The sequence below is a fragment of the Macadamia integrifolia genome, chromosome 4 (genome assembly GCF_013358625.1).
Source record: "Macadamia integrifolia cultivar HAES 741 chromosome 4, SCU_Mint_v3, whole genome shotgun sequence".
Classification (NCBI taxonomy): domain Eukaryota; kingdom Viridiplantae; phylum Streptophyta; class Magnoliopsida; order Proteales; family Proteaceae; genus Macadamia; species Macadamia integrifolia.
In genome coordinates, this window is record NC_056560.1 from 10889979 (window position 1) to 10912131 (window position 22153).

The 22153-nt window shown below is 37.4% G+C and overlaps 5 protein-coding genes across 5 annotated transcripts; 2 read left to right on the top strand and 3 right to left on the bottom strand.

Annotated features, from left to right (window-relative positions):
- Positions 1-1017: 1017 nt before the first annotated feature.
- Positions 1018-4829, bottom strand: LOC122077127 (probable zinc transporter protein DDB_G0291141). The gene is made up of 2 exons (XM_042642934.1): positions 1627-4829; positions 1018-1513 (listed from the first exon to the last, which is right to left on the bottom strand). The coding sequence occupies exon 1, from the start codon at positions 4663-4665 to the stop codon at positions 1732-1734; it is 2934 nt and encodes a 977-aa protein (XP_042498868.1). The 5' UTR covers positions 4666-4829; the 3' UTR covers positions 1018-1513; positions 1627-1731.
- Positions 4830-8027: 3198 nt separating this feature from the next.
- LOC122077357 (heat shock 70 kDa protein 18-like) lies at positions 8028-9643 on the bottom strand. Its single transcript, XM_042643281.1, has 2 exons — positions 9334-9643; positions 8028-8977 (listed from the first exon to the last, which is right to left on the bottom strand). The coding sequence occupies exons 1-2, from the start codon at positions 9530-9532 to the stop codon at positions 8937-8939; spliced, it is 240 nt and encodes a 79-aa protein (XP_042499215.1). The 5' UTR covers positions 9533-9643; the 3' UTR covers positions 8028-8936.
- A 259-nt stretch (positions 9644-9902) lies between these two features.
- On the top strand, positions 9903-13272 carry LOC122076045 (protein NRT1/ PTR FAMILY 5.9-like). Its single transcript, XM_042641324.1, has 4 exons — positions 9903-10585; positions 10838-11055; positions 11693-12201; positions 12335-13272. The coding sequence occupies exons 1-4, from the start codon at positions 10531-10533 to the stop codon at positions 13152-13154; spliced, it is 1602 nt and encodes a 533-aa protein (XP_042497258.1). The 5' UTR covers positions 9903-10530; the 3' UTR covers positions 13155-13272.
- A 134-nt stretch (positions 13273-13406) lies between these two features.
- On the bottom strand, positions 13407-14244 carry LOC122076046. The gene has a single exon (XM_042641325.1). The coding sequence runs from the start codon at positions 13852-13854 to the stop codon at positions 13600-13602; it is 255 nt and encodes an 84-aa protein (XP_042497259.1). The 5' UTR covers positions 13855-14244; the 3' UTR covers positions 13407-13599.
- Positions 14245-15438: 1194 nt separating this feature from the next.
- Positions 15439-16021, top strand: LOC122075720 (metalloendoproteinase 5-MMP-like). The gene is made up of 2 exons (XM_042640858.1): positions 15439-15713; positions 15795-16021. Exons 1-2 carry the CDS (start codon positions 15547-15549, stop codon positions 15919-15921), a joined length of 294 nt encoding a protein of 97 aa, XP_042496792.1. The 5' UTR covers positions 15439-15546; the 3' UTR covers positions 15922-16021.
- The last annotated feature ends 6132 nt before the right edge of the window (positions 16022-22153 follow it).

Consider the following 22153-nt stretch of genomic DNA (forward strand, 5'->3'; position numbering starts at 1 on the left):
CATGTGGGGAAAAAAATTTGGCAATGAATGCAGAAGTTGGGAGATGGATTCAAGTCACTGAACTCTGGATTTTGGGGGTGGGGGAAAAGTTTTATCATCGATGAAATCAAGCACACACACAAACAAAGGCAGGCTATACTGTCCAGGAAAATAAGTGAATTCATTTACAATCAAAGACAAAAGATGCAAGTAGCAGGATTTAACATTTCCTGCAAACTCAAAGTAAATTCCAAGGTTGTCTTTCCCTATTGATTCCTCTTGCACCCTCCACCACCTTAATTTTCATCTATAAGATGTCAATATTCCACTACGATATGATATCAGATATTGAACAGTAATTACATACTATTAAAGTAACTCTCTTACAACTAAACCAATATTAATTCTTCTCATCCTCGAATAAGTTTCAACTAGCCTGTCTTGCTTCTCATTCTTAATTAAGTTTATCCGTTCAATATTTTTCTTATTATTTGTATTCAGTATCTATATTTCAGGTTTCAACCTTTTTAGTTGGGAAAGGCTTAGTTATTGTTGCATCTATAATTCAGGTTTATTTCATGAACATCAAGCATGATAGTCAGTCTTCCCAAATTTAACAAAAGTTACATGTTTAAGTGCAGGATGGATTGATGCGTTCTGTCAGTCCTGTGGTTTCAAAATTAACTGATCGTTACCACATTTTTTTCTCAGTGAATATTTTCTGTTTCTGCTGAAAATCAGCCAACATCTTCTGATATGGCAAAGCAAACCGGAGAGAATCCTCTTTCCTATTGCTCCATTCAGCTCTTCCTAACTTGATAAAAATTCGCCACTATCCTACATTAGCTGATTCACTGCATTCTCTCAATGGACAGATCCAATCTCTATGCAAAAGTTAATATTCATCTTGCTGTCCTGGTCCCATACAGGGCAACCAAAAAAAATGAAAGATCATAGAAAAAAATATTTTTATACCTACTGTTATTGGGTGAAATCCTTTAATACAGCGGTAAGAGGTAAAAATTATGTGGAACCAACTTGAGAATCCAATGCAAATTTTATAGCACACTTCAAAAAATACAAGTGTATTTTATAGAAGAAAGTGAAAATTTCAGTAATGGGGATGCCAAATTTATAATTCCCTAAGGCAACATTATGTAGTCTGAACAACTAGCAAACCAACAATTCACTATTTGGCAAAAATGTGCGAGTACATATCTAGGTGTTATTCTATTCGGTGAAATAAAAAGTTGACATCCAAAGCCGGTTAAACTATTGAAAGTACAAGGATGAGTGACATTTACAACTATGTGTGCCTGTTATATGCTCCTTTACTAGTCTCCAACTGATCCGAAAGAAAGGCATCGTCCTCGAAGGAGCCAGTTACTTGATTTCATGACCAGCCTCAAAACTTGATAAAACTCCATAATACCACTTCTGATGTTTGGTAATTGATAAAACTCAACTTTCATGTTTTTTTTTTCCAACCTGTTGCACTAAGATAACATCTTTCCATAGGGGTAGCATCAGGGAACTACAATGATGAAGCAAATAAAGCAAAGAAAGCAGAAAAGAGTTCGTTCTGTAGAAAATCTACCCCTCCAGAATTTCCAGTCACATCGTTCCAAAGATTGGTCAAGACCATACCTTTTCAAAACACCCAGTTGCTTCAAAAATTAAACCATTATTTGGGATGATAGATGAAACATATGACCTATATGTGGGTGTCCCAATTTGTCCACAGTTCTTCCTCTAGTTTCCCTTGACACATTCAACCTGAATTGTTAAATCCTTGACTCCAGCATCATTAAATATATGTGCCACCTGAGCCTTTGTAGAAGCCTTATCAGTTTCTGTGGTGACGTGAAGGTGCAGAGTACCCACAACATCTGTGTTTGTGAAGCTCCATACACGAAGATTCTGAATGCCATAGACCCCCTTTATCTTCATAACATCATCTAGAGCTACCTTCAGATCCTGCTCATGTGCTCTTGGGACTCTTTGTAGCAAAATTTCAGCAGAATTTCTCAGCAGCGGGATTACTGAAGCTATGATCAATACCGAAATAAATATTGAACAAGCAGGGTCAGCAATGAGCCACCCCTTGTACTTGATTAGTAGAGTCGATATTACAACCCCAACACTTCCCATTGTGTCTGCTAGAACATGCAAGAAGATTCCTTCCATGTTGTGGTCAATGTGGTGATGGTGCATATGTGGTTCCTGAGGTAGTTTTGTTTCAGAGGATGATTCCTTTGATAGAGGCCCAGTATTCCCTGATGCAGAATGACTATGAAAATCTGATTTGTGAGCATGAGTGTGAGAAGACCTCGAGTGATCAGTAAGACTGAAACTATCTGTGTGCAACAGTGGGACTGCATTCAGTTGGTCTTCTCGTAGTTGATTCTCCAAGCTTCTTGAAGTGATAGGAGTGGTTGCACCAGCAAGATGGTCAACATGACGATGGTCATGGAAGTCATGTTTGTAAGCATGGTCATGGCAATTATGTTGATGACTCTGGTGTTGCTGATCATGGCCACCTTCCCTGCAGATATTATCACCCCCTTTTGAGCTTCCAATATGGTCATGGTGTTCGTGGAGGTCATCCAATGCACATGATTTTTCATGCGACTCACGAGAGACTGAGCACTTGTGATGTTCACCACGAAGATTAAGGTCATGCTCAGCGTGGTCATGTTGCTGATGGTTGTGGGAATGTGAATGCGAACACAATGAATGACTATGAAAATCTGAATTGTGTGCATGAGTGTGAGAAGACCCGGAGTGATCAGTTGAGCTTTCAATATGGCCATAGCGTCCATGGAGGTCATCCAACGCAGATGATTTTCCATGTGACTCATGGGAGACTGACAAACAATTGTGATGCTCACCATGGAGTTTAAGATCATGCTCAGCGTGGTCGTGTGAATGATGATGATGGTGATGATGGCTGTGTGAGTGTGAATGTGAATGTGAACACGATCCACCTCCACCATGGGCATGATGATGCTCTTCATGGAAGAAGATCAAACCCACCACATTCACCAGAAGCCCTCCAATTGACACAGTTAACAGGCTATTAGTTGAAATCTCCTGAGGATCTAGAATCCTCTCAAGTGACTCTAGCACAATAAGTGCTCCAACCAGAACCAGAAAGACTGCATTAACATATCCTGAAAGAACTTCAAATCTTCCCCGACCATAATTGAATTGATTGTTTGCAGGCAACCGTGAGATGTATGAAGCATACAAACCAATTGCAAGAGCAGCACAATCAAAGAACATGTGGCAGGCATCAGATATCAATCCAAGGCTGTTGCTCATGAACCCAGCAACAAATTCAACAACCATGTAGGCTGTGTTGATTAAAAGGAAAAGTGCAATCTTACGGGATTTCCTCTCAGTTAATATGTGGCGAATGGGCTTCATGATCATTGAAGAAAACGATTCTGAAGAATCTGAACCTAGTTCAGGATAGTTTAAAGAAGCAGGATCCAATTCCCTAACAGAAATCCAGAGCAAGAAACCACAGAACACTAAACCCCAAAGCGACAGTTCAGGGAAGTAGAAGAGCTCCAGAACGATAGTACAAAAAAATGTCACCAGAAATTCCTTCCGAAAATTTATTGAATTAGCATACTTGTCTTCAGCATAATTGTCACTCAGAAGAACACCAAAGACTACAGTATTCGCCAGAGGCCAACCATAGTTTCCAATAGAAACATCATTTCCCTGGTCTTCCAACATGAGAAAGCTAATGACTGCCGGGAAGAAAAGAATAATGGTAGTGAAAAACAGCGAGATCAGTCGAACCTGTTTTCGACCCAACTGCCTAATTGACACCCAATTCATGGAAACCCTCTCGTAAGACCCCAGAAACCCAGAAAGACATGGGAGCAACATGGGCCAAATCCTAACACAATTTCCGCCGGGTAACAGCGACAAACCCCCATTACTAACATTCATAGAAGACAAAGGGAAACATTCAATCCGATCCCAACTAATCGACAAAAGCAACAATCCAACAACGAGGGCAGAGAATCCACGAACCTTAGATCCGCGATTACGATCACCAGTATGCGGATCACGATCCTCGGCAACGAACCTCGCGGCAATATTCCCAGAAAATTCAGCCAAAATAGTGGCCGCAGTGCCACAGTATAGGAGGGCTTGGAATCGCAGGAGGAAGACAACGGCAAGAAGGATGGATTTGGCCAAAAGGACACGAAGTTGAGATTGGGGAATTGAGGTTAAAGAGAAGAAGAACCGTTGTTCGAGTCGTCGTCGAGAAGGGTCTTTGGAGGAAGAGAAGAAGAGAGAGAATGCAAAAGTGAGAAGGAAAGATAGGAGAGACACTAGGAAGGTTAAGGGGAAGAGAGAGAAAGAAGGAGAAGAACGAAGAAAGGGGAGAAGAGAATAGAGAGAACGAAGCGAGAAGAGGAGAAGGAATAGAGAGGAAAACGAAAGGGGGTTGTTGTTTAGTCTATTGTTGGAGGAAGGGAAAGAAGAGAGGCGGTTCTTAGAAGGGGTTGGGGTGGGAGTTGATGCAGGATAGGAAGGATAGAGAGGGTAAGGCCTTGATGTGGTGGACGACATCGGGGTGGGGTTGCGTGGAGGGAGTGAGAGACGGTGAGGTCGTAATAGATGGTGATGGTGCTGGTGTTCTTGTTGATTGAGGTCGGCCATGGCGACCTGCTCTGGTTTATGAAGAGATAAAGAAAAGAGAGATGCGAATCGAAGCAGTTGCAGTGAAGACTGAAGTGTTTCTAACTCACCAACCAATTCCACGAGACTCGATTTCTTCTTTCGTTTTTTTTCTTTTGTGTTTTTACTTCCTTGAATGGACACTCTGAAACAATCCCCTTTCAAGTCTTTGCCTTTTGGCCTTTTGGTCATGGTTGTGGGCCTTAGCCCTATGGGCCCGAACTTCAATGCTATTGTGGAAATATAAGAAGCTATGGTACCTCCGTTTGGATGCAAGGAAAATCAAAATGAAGGGACAAACAAAAACTTTATAATTATTATTTTTGAATATGATTTATAAATTAAATAAATATTTTATTATATTTATAAACAATATATTAGATGTATATTTAATTCTAAAATTGAAATTTAATAACTAGATATAAAGTAATTTGGAGTTAACGATATAATCATGTGGGGTGATGGTTACAAGATTTTTTTTTCTGGGTTTGAAAATTTTCCTTCTCTTCATTTTAATTTCTTTTACAATCAAATAAAGTCACTAGAACATTCTTTTTTTTTTTTTTAGGAAAATTTATTGATGATATATGACTTCTTCATATCAACGGTGCCTTCTACTATTTCAAAAAAATAAAAAATAAAAAATAATTTGGGAGAGGTTTTAGCTGTCAATCTAATGCTTACTTGTGTTAATCTAAAATTTTGTGGACATATAAATATATGGGTGCAAGTTTGGCCCGAAAAGCCCAAGCCCATGTTAAGCCTGACAGGGCTTAGGCTAGAATATTTTCAGCTCATAAGTTGGACCAAGGCTGAGATGTCCAGCCTTGGGCTGATCAAACCTCAAGCTGAGCATATCATGACTCAACATGATATGTTTAATATATAATATATAATGGGAAAATCTTGTAACCAAAGTAGGTGAAAATAAATTCTACATTTTTCCCTTTTAGAAGTACACATGTAAAATATTAGGAATTTTTTTTTTTTTGAAAATCTTTTAACCCCCATGCTTTAATTAACTTTTAGGAATAAGATAAGGTACAATCAAAAGAAGACATCAATTTCTTACTTCATCACTTTGTTTACAACAGGATGTACTCATGTATAATTAAACATAATTACATCATTCATAGAGGGTGCCAGAATCAATCAAGGCTGAGCTCAAGAAAGCAAGGCCTGAAATGAGAAATCTGAGCCCAAGGTGAGGCTAAGTTAAGGGAACCTAAGGATGGAGCTATTTGTATACCAAATCTAAATATCATGCAAAATAACGAGTGATAGTTTATATGTTTTCTATTATGCCCTATGCAATACTATTGTGCATTCCACAACCCAATATTTCCCAACATATTTTTTGTATAGAAAATGAGACTGAAGCTATATTGGCACCCACTAGCATATTCATTGGCAATCAAACATAGATGGATATGTGATCTAAGCCATCATTTAATCATGTTGATTTCCATTTTGATAGGTCATCTTATCATTAATATATATATATATATATATATATATTTATTGGTGAAAATCTTATCATTAATATATGATAAGCATTTGTTTTATAACTAATACTATTTTGAAGAAACAAGCTAAATTGTACATTTAATAATATAATAAGCACTCATAATAAACAAATATTTTTTTGTCATGAATATTGCTAATTTTGAGATAGTGCTTCTATCGTGTTCACCAAGTCATTCTTCCATCTTAGAAATCTATCCAAATAAAATGATGGAAAGATATTAGATAATACGATACTTACAATTCCTCTTTAATCTTTTGCATTCTTCACTTTCAGTGGTCATCTACTTTCTCTCTACCACTTCTTTAGTGATGAGAGTCATCTTTCACTTCTTCTTATCAATTGAAACAAAACTTTAGATCATGAAACTTTAACCCTTAAAATCCTAAACTTTAAATAAAAATGTGAACCTATTTCTAGGTAATTGATGTGAGAGAAAGTGAGACGTGTTGGAGTCTTGGAGACCGATGTACAAACCATGAGGAAGAAAGTGAAACTAAGCAAACAATCATAAAATACGAGAAAGTTAATATGGTTAAAGGACCTTATTTGACATCTAATTAATAATTTCCTTCGGTGGGGTGCCTTTGAGGCTTTGAGCATAATGCATGGAATTGTTATTGAAAAATTCATTAACCACAGGGTAACCACATCTTTGGCTTTGGTAGGTTCCATGATAAACCTATCCCATGTTGGGCTCATAATATAGATTAAGGTTTTTTTTTTTTTTAAATAATAATAAGAGGAGATTAGGTATTCCATTGGTTTTCCTAGAGTTAGTGGCTCAACCAATGGAAAAACTGAAATAGAAGGGGCGTAGGAGACTTTTCGAGAGAATGAGAAGAAAGATTAATACAAATCTAGGTATGGTGGTATACCACTAGCATAATCTAGGTATGGTGGTATACCACTAGCATACCCAACTTCTCCCTATCTTTTTCTTTTTTGATAGAAAGATTGGTTGTATTGGCTACTTGGTAAACTTGTTTAAATACGATCAAGTCGTGGCCGAGGAAGGAAATTGGGATTAGTAGTGGGTAAATCGAGTCCAAATGAATGTCTGCTGATGTTTCAAGGTTATGGTATTGCATGGTTTAAGAACGCAGAATCGGGCTTGGGATCGGTCAAGACAAATATTGATCCATTTCCATCCAAATCCTGGATCAAACAAAAATATTTCTGGGTTCAATTTAAAAAACAATTTTTTACCATTTTATCCTTCATCCATATCAATCCATCGATATGGTATCGGCCAAGAATCAAATTGGTCAAGGCCGATATCAATTTGATCCCTCAAACTATGTCCTACTATATCCATCAATACCCTGATTATATTTGGGTCAGAACAAAATTTAGTTATGCCAAGATTCTATTGGCAACCAAAGAAATTGAATAATTCACTTTCCGTTCCCCTAAGGTTCACAACCACCCACTTTGATTGTGGTAGTTTCTAAAATGCCCTTTAAGATTTAGCTCTCCCTATGGTTCACAAATATCCTCACAGATCATAATATTTTTCAAAATAACCTTTAAGATTCTATTTCTTCATCTGCCAACCGAGGTATCATCTACTTAGAAGCCAATTTTTTTTCCTTTGGATCATACATGAGATATCACTCCTTAACCAGAAGGCAAAAAATAAGGCACAGCTGTGTACAACTAGATTCAGACGGTTTTCACATCTTCAGATATATAGCAGGTACAGTTGGATCAAAAATATATAGTATGTACAGTACCCAATACCTTTTTGAATCACTTCCCATAGTTACTATGCGATGTCTTCATCAATCTAAGATCATACGCAGCCAAGCCAAAAACGAAACGAAAAAATAAAAAGGGTGGTATATAAATTTTTCCCTGTTGTTTACTCAAATTACATAATCATCTCCAAAAATCAAAAAATTACATTTAAACTCATTCACACTAACAGTGTAAAAGATGTATTAATTTTTTAAATGAAATGACGATTTTACTCTTCCCCTTCCTCTCCTCTATTTGCCCTGAACTCACCCTATCTCCTCCTTTCAATCCTCTTTCTCTTTCACTCTTGCGATTGCCCATCTCTCTCTCTCTCTCTCTCTCTCTCTCTCTCTCTCTGTGAAATTTCTGAAATTTTGTTTTCAATGGCAGCCCTGGTCTCTTGCATCTTCTCTTCCTTGATGCTTCTGTTGATGGGTCTCTACCACATCATCTGCACCACCAGAAACCACCTTAAGTCTCCTAAAGACTACATCTCAAAGCCCTATCACCCCTTCCCTTTGTCTTCCTCCACATGCCTTAAGCATATCCAGCTCTACCTGTTGATCTTCTACCTTGTGCTGGCTTTCGGCCACCAACTCCTCACTTCCTCCGACTCTGACCCACTCATCAGGCGCTTCTACCCCCTGCAGTCCGCCGTCATTCTCTTCCTATTCCTCATCCTATCCCCCTCCTCTCTTCCACCACCTCTTTCCTCCCCATTCCTTCAGAACTATTCTTGGCCTTATTCTCTGTTGTCTTCTTCCTTCACTACTTTGTCTCCTCCTTTGCCGCCTCCGTTTAGATCTCCGATCTCCAGGCAAATGCGACTCCGTCTCTACTCGGATTTCTACTGCTTCCGCCCTTTTATGCCTCCTCGCTTGTCAGCCCAGATTGTTCATCGCCGATGTGGGTCTCGGCACTTCCATCTGTCTCCAGGTGCTCTGGGCTTTACACACTTTGATAATCTTCAAAGCAAGCGATTCAGGACTTACGACTTTATCATCAGAATCGTTGGTAACATATCTATATCTGTAACAATTGCAAATTAAAGGAAACACACAACTGAAGTAAAACTAGAAGCAACAGCATTATAAAACAAACAGAATTTCATGCAGATCTAAAAAAATTGGATACAAAATCTCAAAAAAGATAAACAAAAAATTCCCGATCTGCCACAACAAAACCGAATCTCCAAAAACGCGTCTGTTAACAAAAATCTCGAAAAGAAAAAGGGGGAAAATCTTTTGAAACTGACAATAGTACTTAACTATCTAACAATCACTTAAAACGCTTCCAAAAGACTATTACTTAACACATATAAGGCGTAATATCAGATTCAAAAGATCAAAAGTGGCAGATTCAAAATTAAAACAACAATTACTCACCGAAAACAGTATTGATCAGGTTCATTGCGACCTGGTTCTTCACTGCATCTCCGATCAAAAGTTCGGTGTCAGTGAAGGCAGTACAATTTCCCTGATCATTGGTTATAATCTCAACACGATCGTGTTGCCATACGCCGACACAAGAGTATGTTATCCCGAAATCGATTCTGAGAGCCGGACCATCACCCTTGCCAGCCATTGTTCTCGCTAGAGAAGCAGAAAGAAGAAAGAAGAAATGAAGAAAAACGACGAAGAAAGAGGAGAGGCAATTTTGTCTTTTTACATTCTAAAAATAACGTTACGTTAACAGTGTTAATTTGGATGGGTTTAAATATTATTTTTTTTATTTTTATGAGGGATTATGTAATTTAGGTAAACAACAGGGGAGATTGACCTAAATCACCCAAAAAAATGGAAGTGGCCAACCACATTACTAGTGTGGGGTTTCGTGTAACAAGTATGCGTATCAACTAGGATACGCATACTAGTTGGTTTCCATCTCAGGAACCCATTATTGCTCTCTCCTTCTCAGCAAACCACCACATACACAGTAATATTCTATGTGAGAAGCTTCTTCCGTTCTGGGTTATTGAGATTGGATCACAGGAATAAGAACCTTATCCTGAATTGACGACTCCTTTTGCTTGTAACCCAGATTCAGAACGTAACTGATGTCAACAGTTACTGATAACCGTTTCATTCTTTAATAACCCATTAACAACAGTTTCAGAATACTTTACTGCAGGTTGCAGGTCTTGATTCGTTCTATTTAAATGTTCCTTATCTGATACAAATTCATTGAAGGGTTTTCTTACAGATTTTCCAGAATGTCGTCATCATCATCCAAGTATTGTTACAAAAGTAGCAGAAAAGTGGGAAACGGAGTAAACAGAAATTGCATGTCGACATGAATGCCTTATCATGGAAGGGCTGTGACGACACCACCAATCAAATTGAAAGTTAACTTTGTTGGAGCTTTAAGCTTGACTAGAAGACCAACCAAGGAAAAGTAACGAAAAAACAAAAGATTTTAGTAATGGGGAGACGTCTTGATTCTCTGCTTTAATCCCCACATAGAGTTGTTGCAGTGGTGACTGTGACTTAGGTTCTGAGTCTCAAGAGAAAACTGAGGTTTTCTTGGTATTGGCTTCCATGTTTGATCTTCCTCTTCAAAGTTGAAGTTCATTTATTTGCACCATGGATGAAGGAAGGAGATCAAAAGGACTGGGCAAATCATGTATTCTGCTTATAGGTAACACACATATACAATCCCTGTCTTCTTTCTGTTTCTAAATCTCCTCTGTTACTAATTATGAGATAGATGGAAGGCTTGACTTGAGCACCAACTGATACCAAATGCCTAATCACATCATAAACCTGAATGGGTTGTGTGTTAACACAATGGGTTGAACTAGTAATGGACTTGGTGCCCAAGTAGAGTAGTAGATGAGATGAGGCTGTTTAAAATGTTAAACAAACTGTGTTTGGTTGGTTGATGTTATAGTGATAGCTGGGGTGGAGAGGCTTGCATTCAAGGGGGTGGCTTCCAATCTCATTACTTATCTGACGGATGTTATTAAAATGAGCAACTCGTCGGCAGCCAAAACTGTAAACAACTGGTGTGGAGTAACATCCATCCTCTCTCTATTAGGAGCACTTGTTGCTGACTCTTACTGGGATCGATATTCCACCATCATAGCATCCTCTCTCCTTTATGTTTTGGTGAGTTTCTTAACTCAAACTTGTTTCTTCATCTCTACGTTTGAATTTCATTTACAAACACAAAGATATGAGAGATAGACCTATCTTTCTAATTGTACTCCAAAGAGTTCTCTCTCAAAGAGGAAAACAGAAAACTAGACGGTGTGCAACGGAAGATTGCCGGTTGTGGTAACCCCAAACCCCAAGATAAGAGAGTATAATTAATCTTAATTCCAGGGAACTTTATAGCCAGCATTTTATAATATGCACCTCACCCTACTCTCTTCCATAAGCAATGTGGGACTAAAGAATTCCCACTCCTTTGCTTTACTAGAAGCAACATCGGGGAGGTCATGGGTTCAAACCTTGTGGGAGAGAGGCAACCCAAAAAGCCTTTTGAAAATGACATAGAGGTATTTTGAAACTTCATTTGTAATATAAATGATATTAACCAACATAGCTAGTCAATTAACACCATTCTAGGAAGAGTTCCAGTAATTCACCTTATCTAGTTGGCGATTCTTAAGCAGGCCCCAAGTCTGCATTCACAGATTTAAGGGCCTAAATAGTGACATCCAATTTCCTGCTTCATGCAATTGGTGCTACAAGTGTGGTCATGGCAATAGAACACTAACTTTCACTCCTTCAATTGCTTAAGGGGCTTGCGGCATTGACATCAACAACACTGCTAAGGGCATGGCTACCTCCTACCAAAACCAGCTCCTCATTATCTCTCTTTTGGTCACTCTATTTGATTTCCATAGGGCAAGGTGGATACAACCCTTGCTTGCAGGCTTTTGCAGCAGATCAAATTGAATGTGATGATGAGTTGCCTTGTACCAAAGATGACCAAAGTGCAAAGAAGAAAAGTTCATTTTTCCAGTGGTCATATTTCAGTATCTGTACAGGTAGCCTATTGGGTGTCTCTCTTATGTCCTATATTCAAGATACTTTTGGTTGGGGATTGGGATTTGCCATTCCTACAATAGCAATGGTGGCTTCTGTTGTATGTTTCTCATGTGGGACTCGAACTTACACCCATAAGCAGATCAAGGGTGGGAAGAAACCCATAGAAGAGATATTTCAAGGCATCAAAGAAGGTGTATCAAAAATGTTGAATGGCAGGATCACCTTGCCAGAGAGAGACTCCGAGAAGGTTGAGCTCGAGTAAGTTTCTCTGTTTCTTCCTCTTCTTCTCTAAAATATGCATTTAAGACCATGGTTGCCTGCACTAGTATGGCTCTGCCAAGAAACAGGATGTATCATTACAGAGACTAATTCAAAATTAGCTTGTTTCCAGGCTACAGGGGAGTCCACTTTGCAACCAAGATTCAGATTCTGATAGCTCCAAAACAATGGATAAAAACCCTAACAATGAGATTGTTACATTTGACATGAGACGGATACTGAGGCTCTTGCCCATATGGATCACACTTCTAATGTTTGCTGTTGTCTTCCAACAACCAGTTACCTTCTTCACTAAACAGGGAACAACTATGAAGAGGAACATTGGAAGCAGCTTTGTTATCCCTCCTGCAACACTGCAGACTGCTATTACTATCTCAATAGTACTTCTAATGCCTTTATATGACAAGATGATCATCCCCTTCATACAAATTATCACTCGAACGGATAAAGGGATTACTGTGATGCAGAGGATGGGAATTGGGATGGTTCTCTCAGTTGTTGCCATGGCAATAGCTGCAATTGTTGAAACAAAGAGATTGAATATCAGTAAATCAGGGCTTCTAGAATCAGAGTCATCAACAGTGGCAATGAGCATCTTCTGGTTGCTACCTCAGTACATTCTCCTTGGAATCTCAGATGTGTTTACTGTTGTTGGAATGCAAGAGTTCTTTTACACCCAAATGCCTAGTAGGATGAGAACCATGGGCATAGCTCTGTATCTCAGTGTTTTTGGGGTGGGAAGCTTTCTTAGTGCCCTTTTGATCTCACTCATTGAAATTGTCACATGTGCAACTAGACAAAAACAAAGCTGGTTCGCTGATGACCTGAGGGAAGCCAGACTAGATAACTACTATTGGCTTCTGGCTCTGTTAAGCACCTTGAGCTTACTAATGTTTATATGTTTATGTAAACTCTACAATGGGAGGAACTAGGAATGCTTCTTCCATTGGAAATTTGTAATTAAGCTTTTTGTTTGACTTTGACAATAATTAGTTTAAACATAAACCTTTTTCTTATTATAAATGGGGCTAATTAGTCTTGAAACCTCAATACTAAAGATTCTTCTTATGTTATAAACCCTTTTATAATATATAAACTAGACAATTGGTGAAGAGGCTCATGCATCCTATGGTGAAAACAGCAAGAGAGAGAGAGAGAGACAATACAGAACCTACCAGACCAGAGAAGAGAACAACAATTTTGTTTGTTATTCATAGATCAATGGACCAAAACAGAAGAACAGAACATATCCCAAAAGGGGATTTCCATTTTTTATCAACATAAACAATAAAGAAAGAAAGAATCAAATGAACACTAACTGAAAATAAAAGAGAAGGAACCCAGCTAATAAATCAAGGTGCTTCTATTAGTATTGAATTAGTTCTTCTGGGTAGTCTTGTGGCATTTGTCTTTGATCCAGTGGAAGCCAACTGTGGTGCCTTCCTTGACTTTCTTGAAGCCTGTGGAGGCGACGGCTTTGGTTTTCCCTAAGCCTTCTCCGACCTTCTTCCCATACTTGACGGTATTGCCTCCTTTGTTAGTACTAGTCTTGGTTGTTTGGGGAACTGGGTCTGGATTGCTGTAGTCGCATTGATCCGCCCATGATGTTCCAAACGAGCTGCTTCTCTCCATTTCGCCTGTAATAGAATTCACTCTAGCTGAAGCGACGATTGATAATAGACGATCTCTAGCTAATTCCCTTGGGTTTGAAGAAGGATATAATGGGGGAAAGAAGAAAGTAGAGGGTGATTTGGTTTTGGTGTGGTGGGTTAGTTGATGCCTCGTTGGTAATGAAGGGACACTCTCTCTGATAAAAGAGGATTAGTTCAATGGTTGTACTTGTTGAAGGAGTAGTTGAACGAACGAACGAACGAACGAACGCAGGGAGGTATTGGCAACTCTACCTTTTATTATGCGTTCTCAAGAACTTTGACTTAGATGTGAGATGGGATTGGGATTGGTTCCAAACTTCCAATGCCACGCAGATGTCCACGCCTGCTTTACAGTAGGATCGATGGATCTTTGGCTGTGGAGACCAAATCTTCTCCAAGACCATGACCCCATGCAATAATCTTACACCATTTTGATGTGGGGTTTATACTCAATGGATGGTGTGAGATTGTTGTACCGAGGTCATGGTCTAAGAGAGGATCTAGCCTCGTCAAAAGCGGATTGTTATTTTACACGATGCATTTTCTGACAAGTGTGTCAAAACTAGTGATATAATTACACGTGTAACACATTTATATAAATTTCTTTTTAAGTTTAAAATTTTCATTTCTCTTACCTTTAAATATTTTAATCCTTCACTAAAGGGCAAAAAAAAATCCCAAAAAATCAAATATGAATTGAAACGATGAGCTCCTAAAGTCAATGGCACTCTGCCAAAAAAATCTAGCTTAATGGTAGTAGTTAGCCAATGGAAGTTTAGTGTAAGTTTAAGAAGAAGTTCGGAGTGTTCAATTCTCTACTCCCACCCTCTCTAAGTAATAATAGTAGATGGTAAGTAGTGTAGCGTAACAATAACTGGTCCTCTTGGCCCTTTGTCTGGCGACTTTGGGGCCATAGTGGGTCTTGGTCTGGCCCATAGTGGGTCTTGTAAGGTAAGAGGCTAAATGAAATATCATATTCTTACATATTCTTACTTAAATTTCTGTTTTCCTTTGGTAATATATTCAACTTCAACCATGAGTTTGAGAGAGTACAAAGGACTACACTAGGTTTAAAATTTTAAATAAGAGAAAAAGCGTGTATTTCAAAGTGGGAAAGGTAAAACAAATATACCAAGCTGACTCCACATCATGGTACCTGAGGGTATTCAAATTAATTGGCTACTTAAAGTTACCTTGGATGAAAAACAATTGGATTGGTAGGGATTTTCCATAAAAACTTAATAAGTTTTCGACAGGGTTAAGAATTGTGTGGGGGTTACCTGATCAAGTAGAGTCTACATGCAACATTAGAAGAAACTCTCACTTTTAGGTCAATGGCAGAAAAGTGTACCACGGTGCTAATCCTAAGACGATCACATCTGTAAATTGTAACATATAACTAATTAAAAAAGGTTGGACACATTCACACACTAGTGTTGTGTCTACAACCATCCATATCAATGTTTTGGGATAAGCGAAACTCAAGCAGTACCTTCACCAATTCGGTTACATCTCCCCCCCCCCCCCCCCTCCTCCCTCCTCCCTCCTCCCTCCTCCCTCCTCCTTAAACTTCACCAACAATTTCGATGAAAACCTAGAATCAGCTCTCAAGCTATACCAGAAGAACCTCAACCTAAACACCACTGGTAAACTCGACAACAACACCGTACAAATGATCGCCCGACCCAGGTGTGGCGACGCCGACATCATCAATGGCACCGCTTCCATGAATTCCGGCGAGCCCTCGCATACGACCCACCACAACCTCACTAGCGCATTCTTTCCGGGAAAACAGTTAAAAGATAACGCCATAGCCGTGTTCACCCGTGCTTTTCAACGGTGGTCCGCTGTAATGCCGTTAAATTTCACAGAGACGGATTATTATTTGGATACTGACATCAAGATTGGGTTCTTCATCAGATATCACGGCGACGGTGAAGCGTTCGATGGGAGGTTGGGGACGTTGGCCCACGCCTTCTCGCTTACCAGTGGATTGTTCCATCCGGACCGTGACGAAGAGTGGGTGGTGGATGAAGATGTTACGTAGTCAACGTCGTTCACGGCCATTGATTTGGAATCAGTTGCAGTACATAAAGGGAATACAGATGCTCTACGGTAATAATCCCACGTTCCCACTCATAAGCATATTTATTAAATTCGGATTCAGTAATTATTCGGATTAATTCGTTTCATTAATTTAACGATTCGATCAAAATATCGATAAAAAAAACAAAGATAACAAAATTTGAGTTTGGATTTGGATTCGGATTTGAGAAGTATTCGTTTACAAAAATAAAAAGCGGATAAAAAATTCAGATGTTATTTTTAATATTTGTAATAGTTCTTTCATATCATCTATCAATTATCATATGTACGTAACATATAAATGATATAAAAATTAAAATTTTAAATTTTAAAGATAAAAATATTATATTTAGTCATTTTTTTTTTCTAAAATCATTTCCTCTTACTAAAATAATTGAATCAGAGAAAGAGAGACTGAGAGGGGGAGGGGGGGTTGAGCACAAATTCAGCTAAACCCACATCACCCACCATGCATGTTCATCTTAAAGACTAGAGAGAGAGTAACGACTATAAGACTTAGTCAAACCAAAATGGGGTGAAAAATATTATTATTTGTAGAAATGTGAGAGATTACCTCAAGAAAGATAAGCTTTGTCGATTTTTGCTAAAAAAAGATGAAAAGTAATGTTAGGATAATAAATGCATAATAATCATACAATTTTCTAAAGGCTTATTGACTTATTCAAGATATATATATATATATATATATTTTTTTTTTACAATTTGGTTATAATTCAGATAAAATTCGATTCGATCAAATTATTCGTGAATTTTTAAAAAATCTATAAAATTAAATTTTTAGAATTTTTTATTTAATTCAAATTCGGAATGAATTATTCATAAAATTCGATAAAATTATATTCGATCGAATTATTCATGTTTAATTTGGAGAATTAAATAAACTAGGCTCATAAGTCTTCCACACCAACACCATTCAATACAGAGAATGAATACAAATGATCGTGGGATCCACATCGTGAATTCGCATTGGGGTTTGACGATGGTCATAGCCGTGGTTGCTTCCGCGAGCTTGCTGTTGTAGATATTTTTATTACGTGTCTTTTTTTTTTTATTATTACTTATTGTTACATTCATGTTACCAGTACAGATTACGTTAGTTGTTGTATAATCTGATTCATTTATTAATCTTAATTTTTTAAGATAATATCCATAATCCTGTCATGTTTTTTTTTGGTAAATAATCCTCTCATGTGAACCATTAACGTGATATGGAGATAGTGTGGGAACCTGTGTTCTGTATAGGAGCATGCCATGTGCCCAGACAAGGAGGAGATGCTAAATCGTCTCCACATATGGATTTAGTTATTGGTATCAGTATCGATATTTGGCATCGGTCTTTAATGATATCAATACGAAACCGATCTAGATAGGATCGGATTGATGCATATCGGTCACTTTTGCTCTTGCTTTTTGAAAAAAAAATTTATACTGTTTTACCCATGAAACAATACAGATAATTGATCCAGATTGGTTAGGTATCAAGTATTGGTCTTAACCAATACCAATACCAATACAATATAACTAATACGACCAATACAATATTGATACTTGAAACCATGTCACCACACTCCTTCTTCCAAGCATGCATTCTCATTGACCAAGGTGCTAACCCGAGGACCATATTCCTGAACAGAAAACATTCTTAGAGCCCAATAAGAATATATATTTTGTTTAATGTATCTAACCCAATCTAACATTTAAGTTTTAGCCATTAGATAGAGGACATGGTATAGATTAGCCACCATGTTTAAATTAATCAAACAATGCCATGTATTGACTCTCACTAGACACACCTTGAACCACTCACACTGTGGTGTTTAGTGCTCTTCACCGCATTCAGTGAAAGTTGAATGATTCTCATTCAACCCCGATATGACTCGATCCATGTGATTGTGAGGTCAATATGAATCTGCGAGACCAGTCCAACCAAAAGCCTGAATACTTATGAAAAAAAAAAATTGCACTCTCCCAACATTGAGAAAGAATAGATAGTTGAATAGGAAAAACTATGAAAACATGTCTCAAAATTGTCTTGTGACTTTTTAAAATGTCACATCCTGATGTAACATTAATATTTATCCATAATATATTCATCATAAAAATAACATGTTACTAATAACTAAGCATAATAAAGTAATCGTGAAAATAATATGTCTTTCGTGTGCTACATTGCCAAACTTGGAATATGCTATGAAAATTTTCCTATTAATAAGCACCTCAACATGATTTATTATTATTATTATTTTTTTCAAATGAGAACAAAAACATTAAAAAGATGTTTCGGTTCATGTCAAGTGTGATTAAACAGTTATTGAAAGACGCATTTATTATGAACAATGGATATATAAGAGCTTGGCATTGCCCAATGTGTTCATCAAGCATTGGTTTCTGCTCTCCTCTCTTGATCCATATGTTTGTCGTTATAACCAAAGAAAAAAATTATGATGATGAAACTTCAAATGACAAAACTAAGGTATTGGAGAAAATCAAGCATACAAATCTATTTGGTGAGTGTTATAAAATTTTAATTCTTAAATCATATTCAAATAGTGATTTGTTATTTTTTGCTTATAAAATTTTCAATTTGAAATATTACAACACGCAATCAAGTAAATTAACTTTTGTTCAGGTTGACTTTAATATGTGCCCAAGATTCAGACTAAACTTCGTGGAAAAGGAATGGAAAAATTTATTTATATCAATCGATACGGATTGATCACTTCAGATTATGAAATAACAGGAGAATCCTGGCTTGGCGGATGATAATATAATTTTTGGATACAAATTATTCTAGTTACCCTCTCTCAATTCTATCCATACTCAAAAACTCATGAATGATTTTCCTTTCTGAAATCCATGAATTTTACATGCTCATACAAACCGAAAAATGTAAACACAAATGAATTAAAATTTCAGCACATGTAAAGAGACTTCGAGATACGCAATTCTATCATTTTTTTTTAATTATTCATATCACAAGCTTTGAATAATAATCTATTCATAAGAGCCATCCAATTCAAAATTAATCTCTTTTTTAATATCATAACAGTGGAGAGTAATTAATCCAACCCACCCCTCCCCAAGCGTTATGAAGTTTGAGAGTTCAAAATAGAAACAATGAAATAACACTAAACGAATTTTGGTATCTCTACACCCTTAACCCAAGTCTCGAATTGGGTTCGGCCCACCGCTCAGCTGTGACGGCAACCCTCCATTTTAGACTTGTAGTGGTCATTTGACGAGTTCCGAGAATTGTGTGAGCATTAGTTTCGAGTTTCCCATCGTCGCCATGACAAGGCAGAGGTTGTTGGAGAAACTGACAGGGTTCCCTGTTCCCTGGGAGTTGCCGCCGTGGAGAGTCTAGTCATGAGCGATGTTGATTACTGGGTTATCGTTTCACCGAGTTTTATCTTTGGCCTTTCCACATTTCTTGGTGCGATAAAAATCCCCTGAAATTCCCATCTCATGCAATTCGTTGCAATATCCCTGCAGAATGCAACACTTGGCAATGCTGACATGAACGGCCCAGATGAAGAGAGATAAATTAATGCTATTCAAACTAGTTTATGTCTGATTAAACCAAATTAAATTGAGAGATAACCTAACCCAACCAACCCGTACAGAGGTATTTTGAATTTTGAAATCATGAAACCCTAACTTCTCTTCTCTCTTCACTCCCTATTAGATCCTCTTCTTCTCTCTTCAACGCTCTTTCAAATTTCAAACCTGCAACTAAATATTTTCTTCTTCATTGTTAAATGCTCACTCACTCCAAGCCCTCTTCTCACTCACTCAAAGCTCTTTGGTCACCCATAATCCTTGCTCTCACGAAGCTCTCTTACCTGCCACCGAGTATCGCTTTCACGAAGCTCTAAATTGATCACGGAGATTTCTCTGTCGTCACTGTCTTTATTAGGGTTTTCGCTCCCTAAAACCAGCAAGAGGAAGCAGGCGGTTTAAAAGTTGGAGATTCCCTGTGCAATTTTACAATCAGCAGGTAAACCCCTTGGTTTTATGCAATTTGTGCCCTAATCTGTTATGCAATTTTATGCTGATTTTCCTGCTTATCGATTCTCTTAGTTTTCATGCTATTATCGAGAGGCTAACTGTGTAAATAGTGAGCCAAATTCTGGATAATCTCTTGTGATGGAATCCCTCTTAAGACTACCGGTTAATGGTTAGAGTGAGTAATGCATGTTTTGGTAAGTAATTGGGGTAGACAAGACCTAAATCACTTTTTACCAGTAACAATTGAGGAAATGAATGAATCTTTTACAAGTATTTTTCTAACCCACACATTCAAAAGAACTTAGACATAAAGATCTTAATGGACCATTTATTTTCAGCTTTTGTTGTTTTTTCATAATTTTCTTCAAAACTAAAGAAAAAATGAAAATAGCAGGAGACTCCTAGTTTATTTGCTTATAAGGGGCAAAGAAGATTCCAACTGACCTTTCCATGAGCAATTGATGCTTCTTATATATTTTTTAAAAGTTATCTTAAACATTGAATAGGTGTTCTCAATATGTGTTTAAATATTGTGATAACTTGGCCTTTCTTTTGACCTTATTTAGGGTAGAAAAGCATACTAACAGCAAAACAGCACAAAATGATTTTCTTCCACAGTTTATGAGTACAGATCTGTCAACTAACATCAAAATAGGTTTTTTGGGGAGAATTACAGCACCTGAAAACCAAAATCAAGAACACAAATCTGGTTTTGGGGAGAATTACTATCTTTTTAGCTCTCCAAAGTGTGCATTGGGTACCTTAGCTACAACTAGGTAGTTCTTGAATAGCTTTGTTTACTATACTATTATGTGTTATCCACTATTATCTCTATTTTTTTTTATTGATTTTTAGCCTCTAATGTACTAACAAGTTTTTTTTTGTGGGTAAAAAGTCTTTGGCTAAAAAATGGTAAAGCACCTGGGTAATACCCAGGGTATGGTGGTTCGAATCCACCAAGACTCTTTTGTTGGTTATAATCGGATACTATTCTCAGTTAGGATTTATGAGTTAATAAACCTGTTATTACTGCTATAGGGTTACTGTTTTAACCCCTGTTTCAGATCCCAATCCCAGAATTGTTCTATTCTTAAATCTAATTTCTGATCTGTTGTTGCTTAAGCTAGAATTGTTTGTCTTCTTTTTGGAAATTGATCTTAATTCAAGTATAATTCTTCTGAAACTTGAGATCATTAAGTCCAGATTACTGTTTATTTCTTACTTTTTAATCCTGGTCACTTCTAATTCTGCTCACAACTATGGTTTGCAAATGTAAGGACTTTATTTACTATTTTAGATGCACATGCTCGATTTGGAAAATCCATGCTTCATAACCAGTTTCCAAGGCCAATATGGGAGGAAATTCAGTATCTTCAGCATCTTCAAGTAATCGGAGTTTCTTTGGGTTGCCAAGGCAGAGATGAAGATCGGTACTGAAATTAATTTAGCTGCACACTTTTTATTTGCTACTTTTTGAGAGTTGAGTGGTTAAACAACTTGGTCCTTGCTGAGAAGAGCTCTATTAGCCCCAAGAACTTGATTTTTATAGTAATGAAGCCCAATCACTGATGCTAAAGGGTACCAAGCCTGATTTCCTGTTATCATCCAAAATAGAATTAAAGAGTCTTGGTGGATTCAAACCACCATACCTTGGGTATTACCCGAGGTACTCTACCATTTTGAGCTAAAGACTCCTTACCTATCAAAAAAAAAAAAAAATTGTTAGTATATTATAGTAACAAGAAAATAATCATAAAATAGCACCATGTTGCAATGGCTCACATTCAACACCACACTACAAAAGCCACCTTGCAAGCCAAGTAAGAAAATAACTCACCATGCTAGAACTTTATCCAAAGTCCTCACTGGGACCAAATAACTTCCTGTTAGGGATATGCCCGCATTCCTATAGTTGGTTTTGATGATAACAAACATATGAAGGTATTTCACAATTTTCCTTCAAGTATTGTTTTGTAGAGACTTCATATCAAAGATCGAATTTGGTGAATGAAATGAAGAAATGAAGATTGAAGTCATTAAATGAAGAGTATCAACAAGTTAGCATCAATGCTTGAAGAAGATATCATAAGAATTGAAGCTTCAAGATGTCAAGACATGAAGCTCAAAGACATGGAATTGTAAACAAGAAGAAAATAAGATGAAAT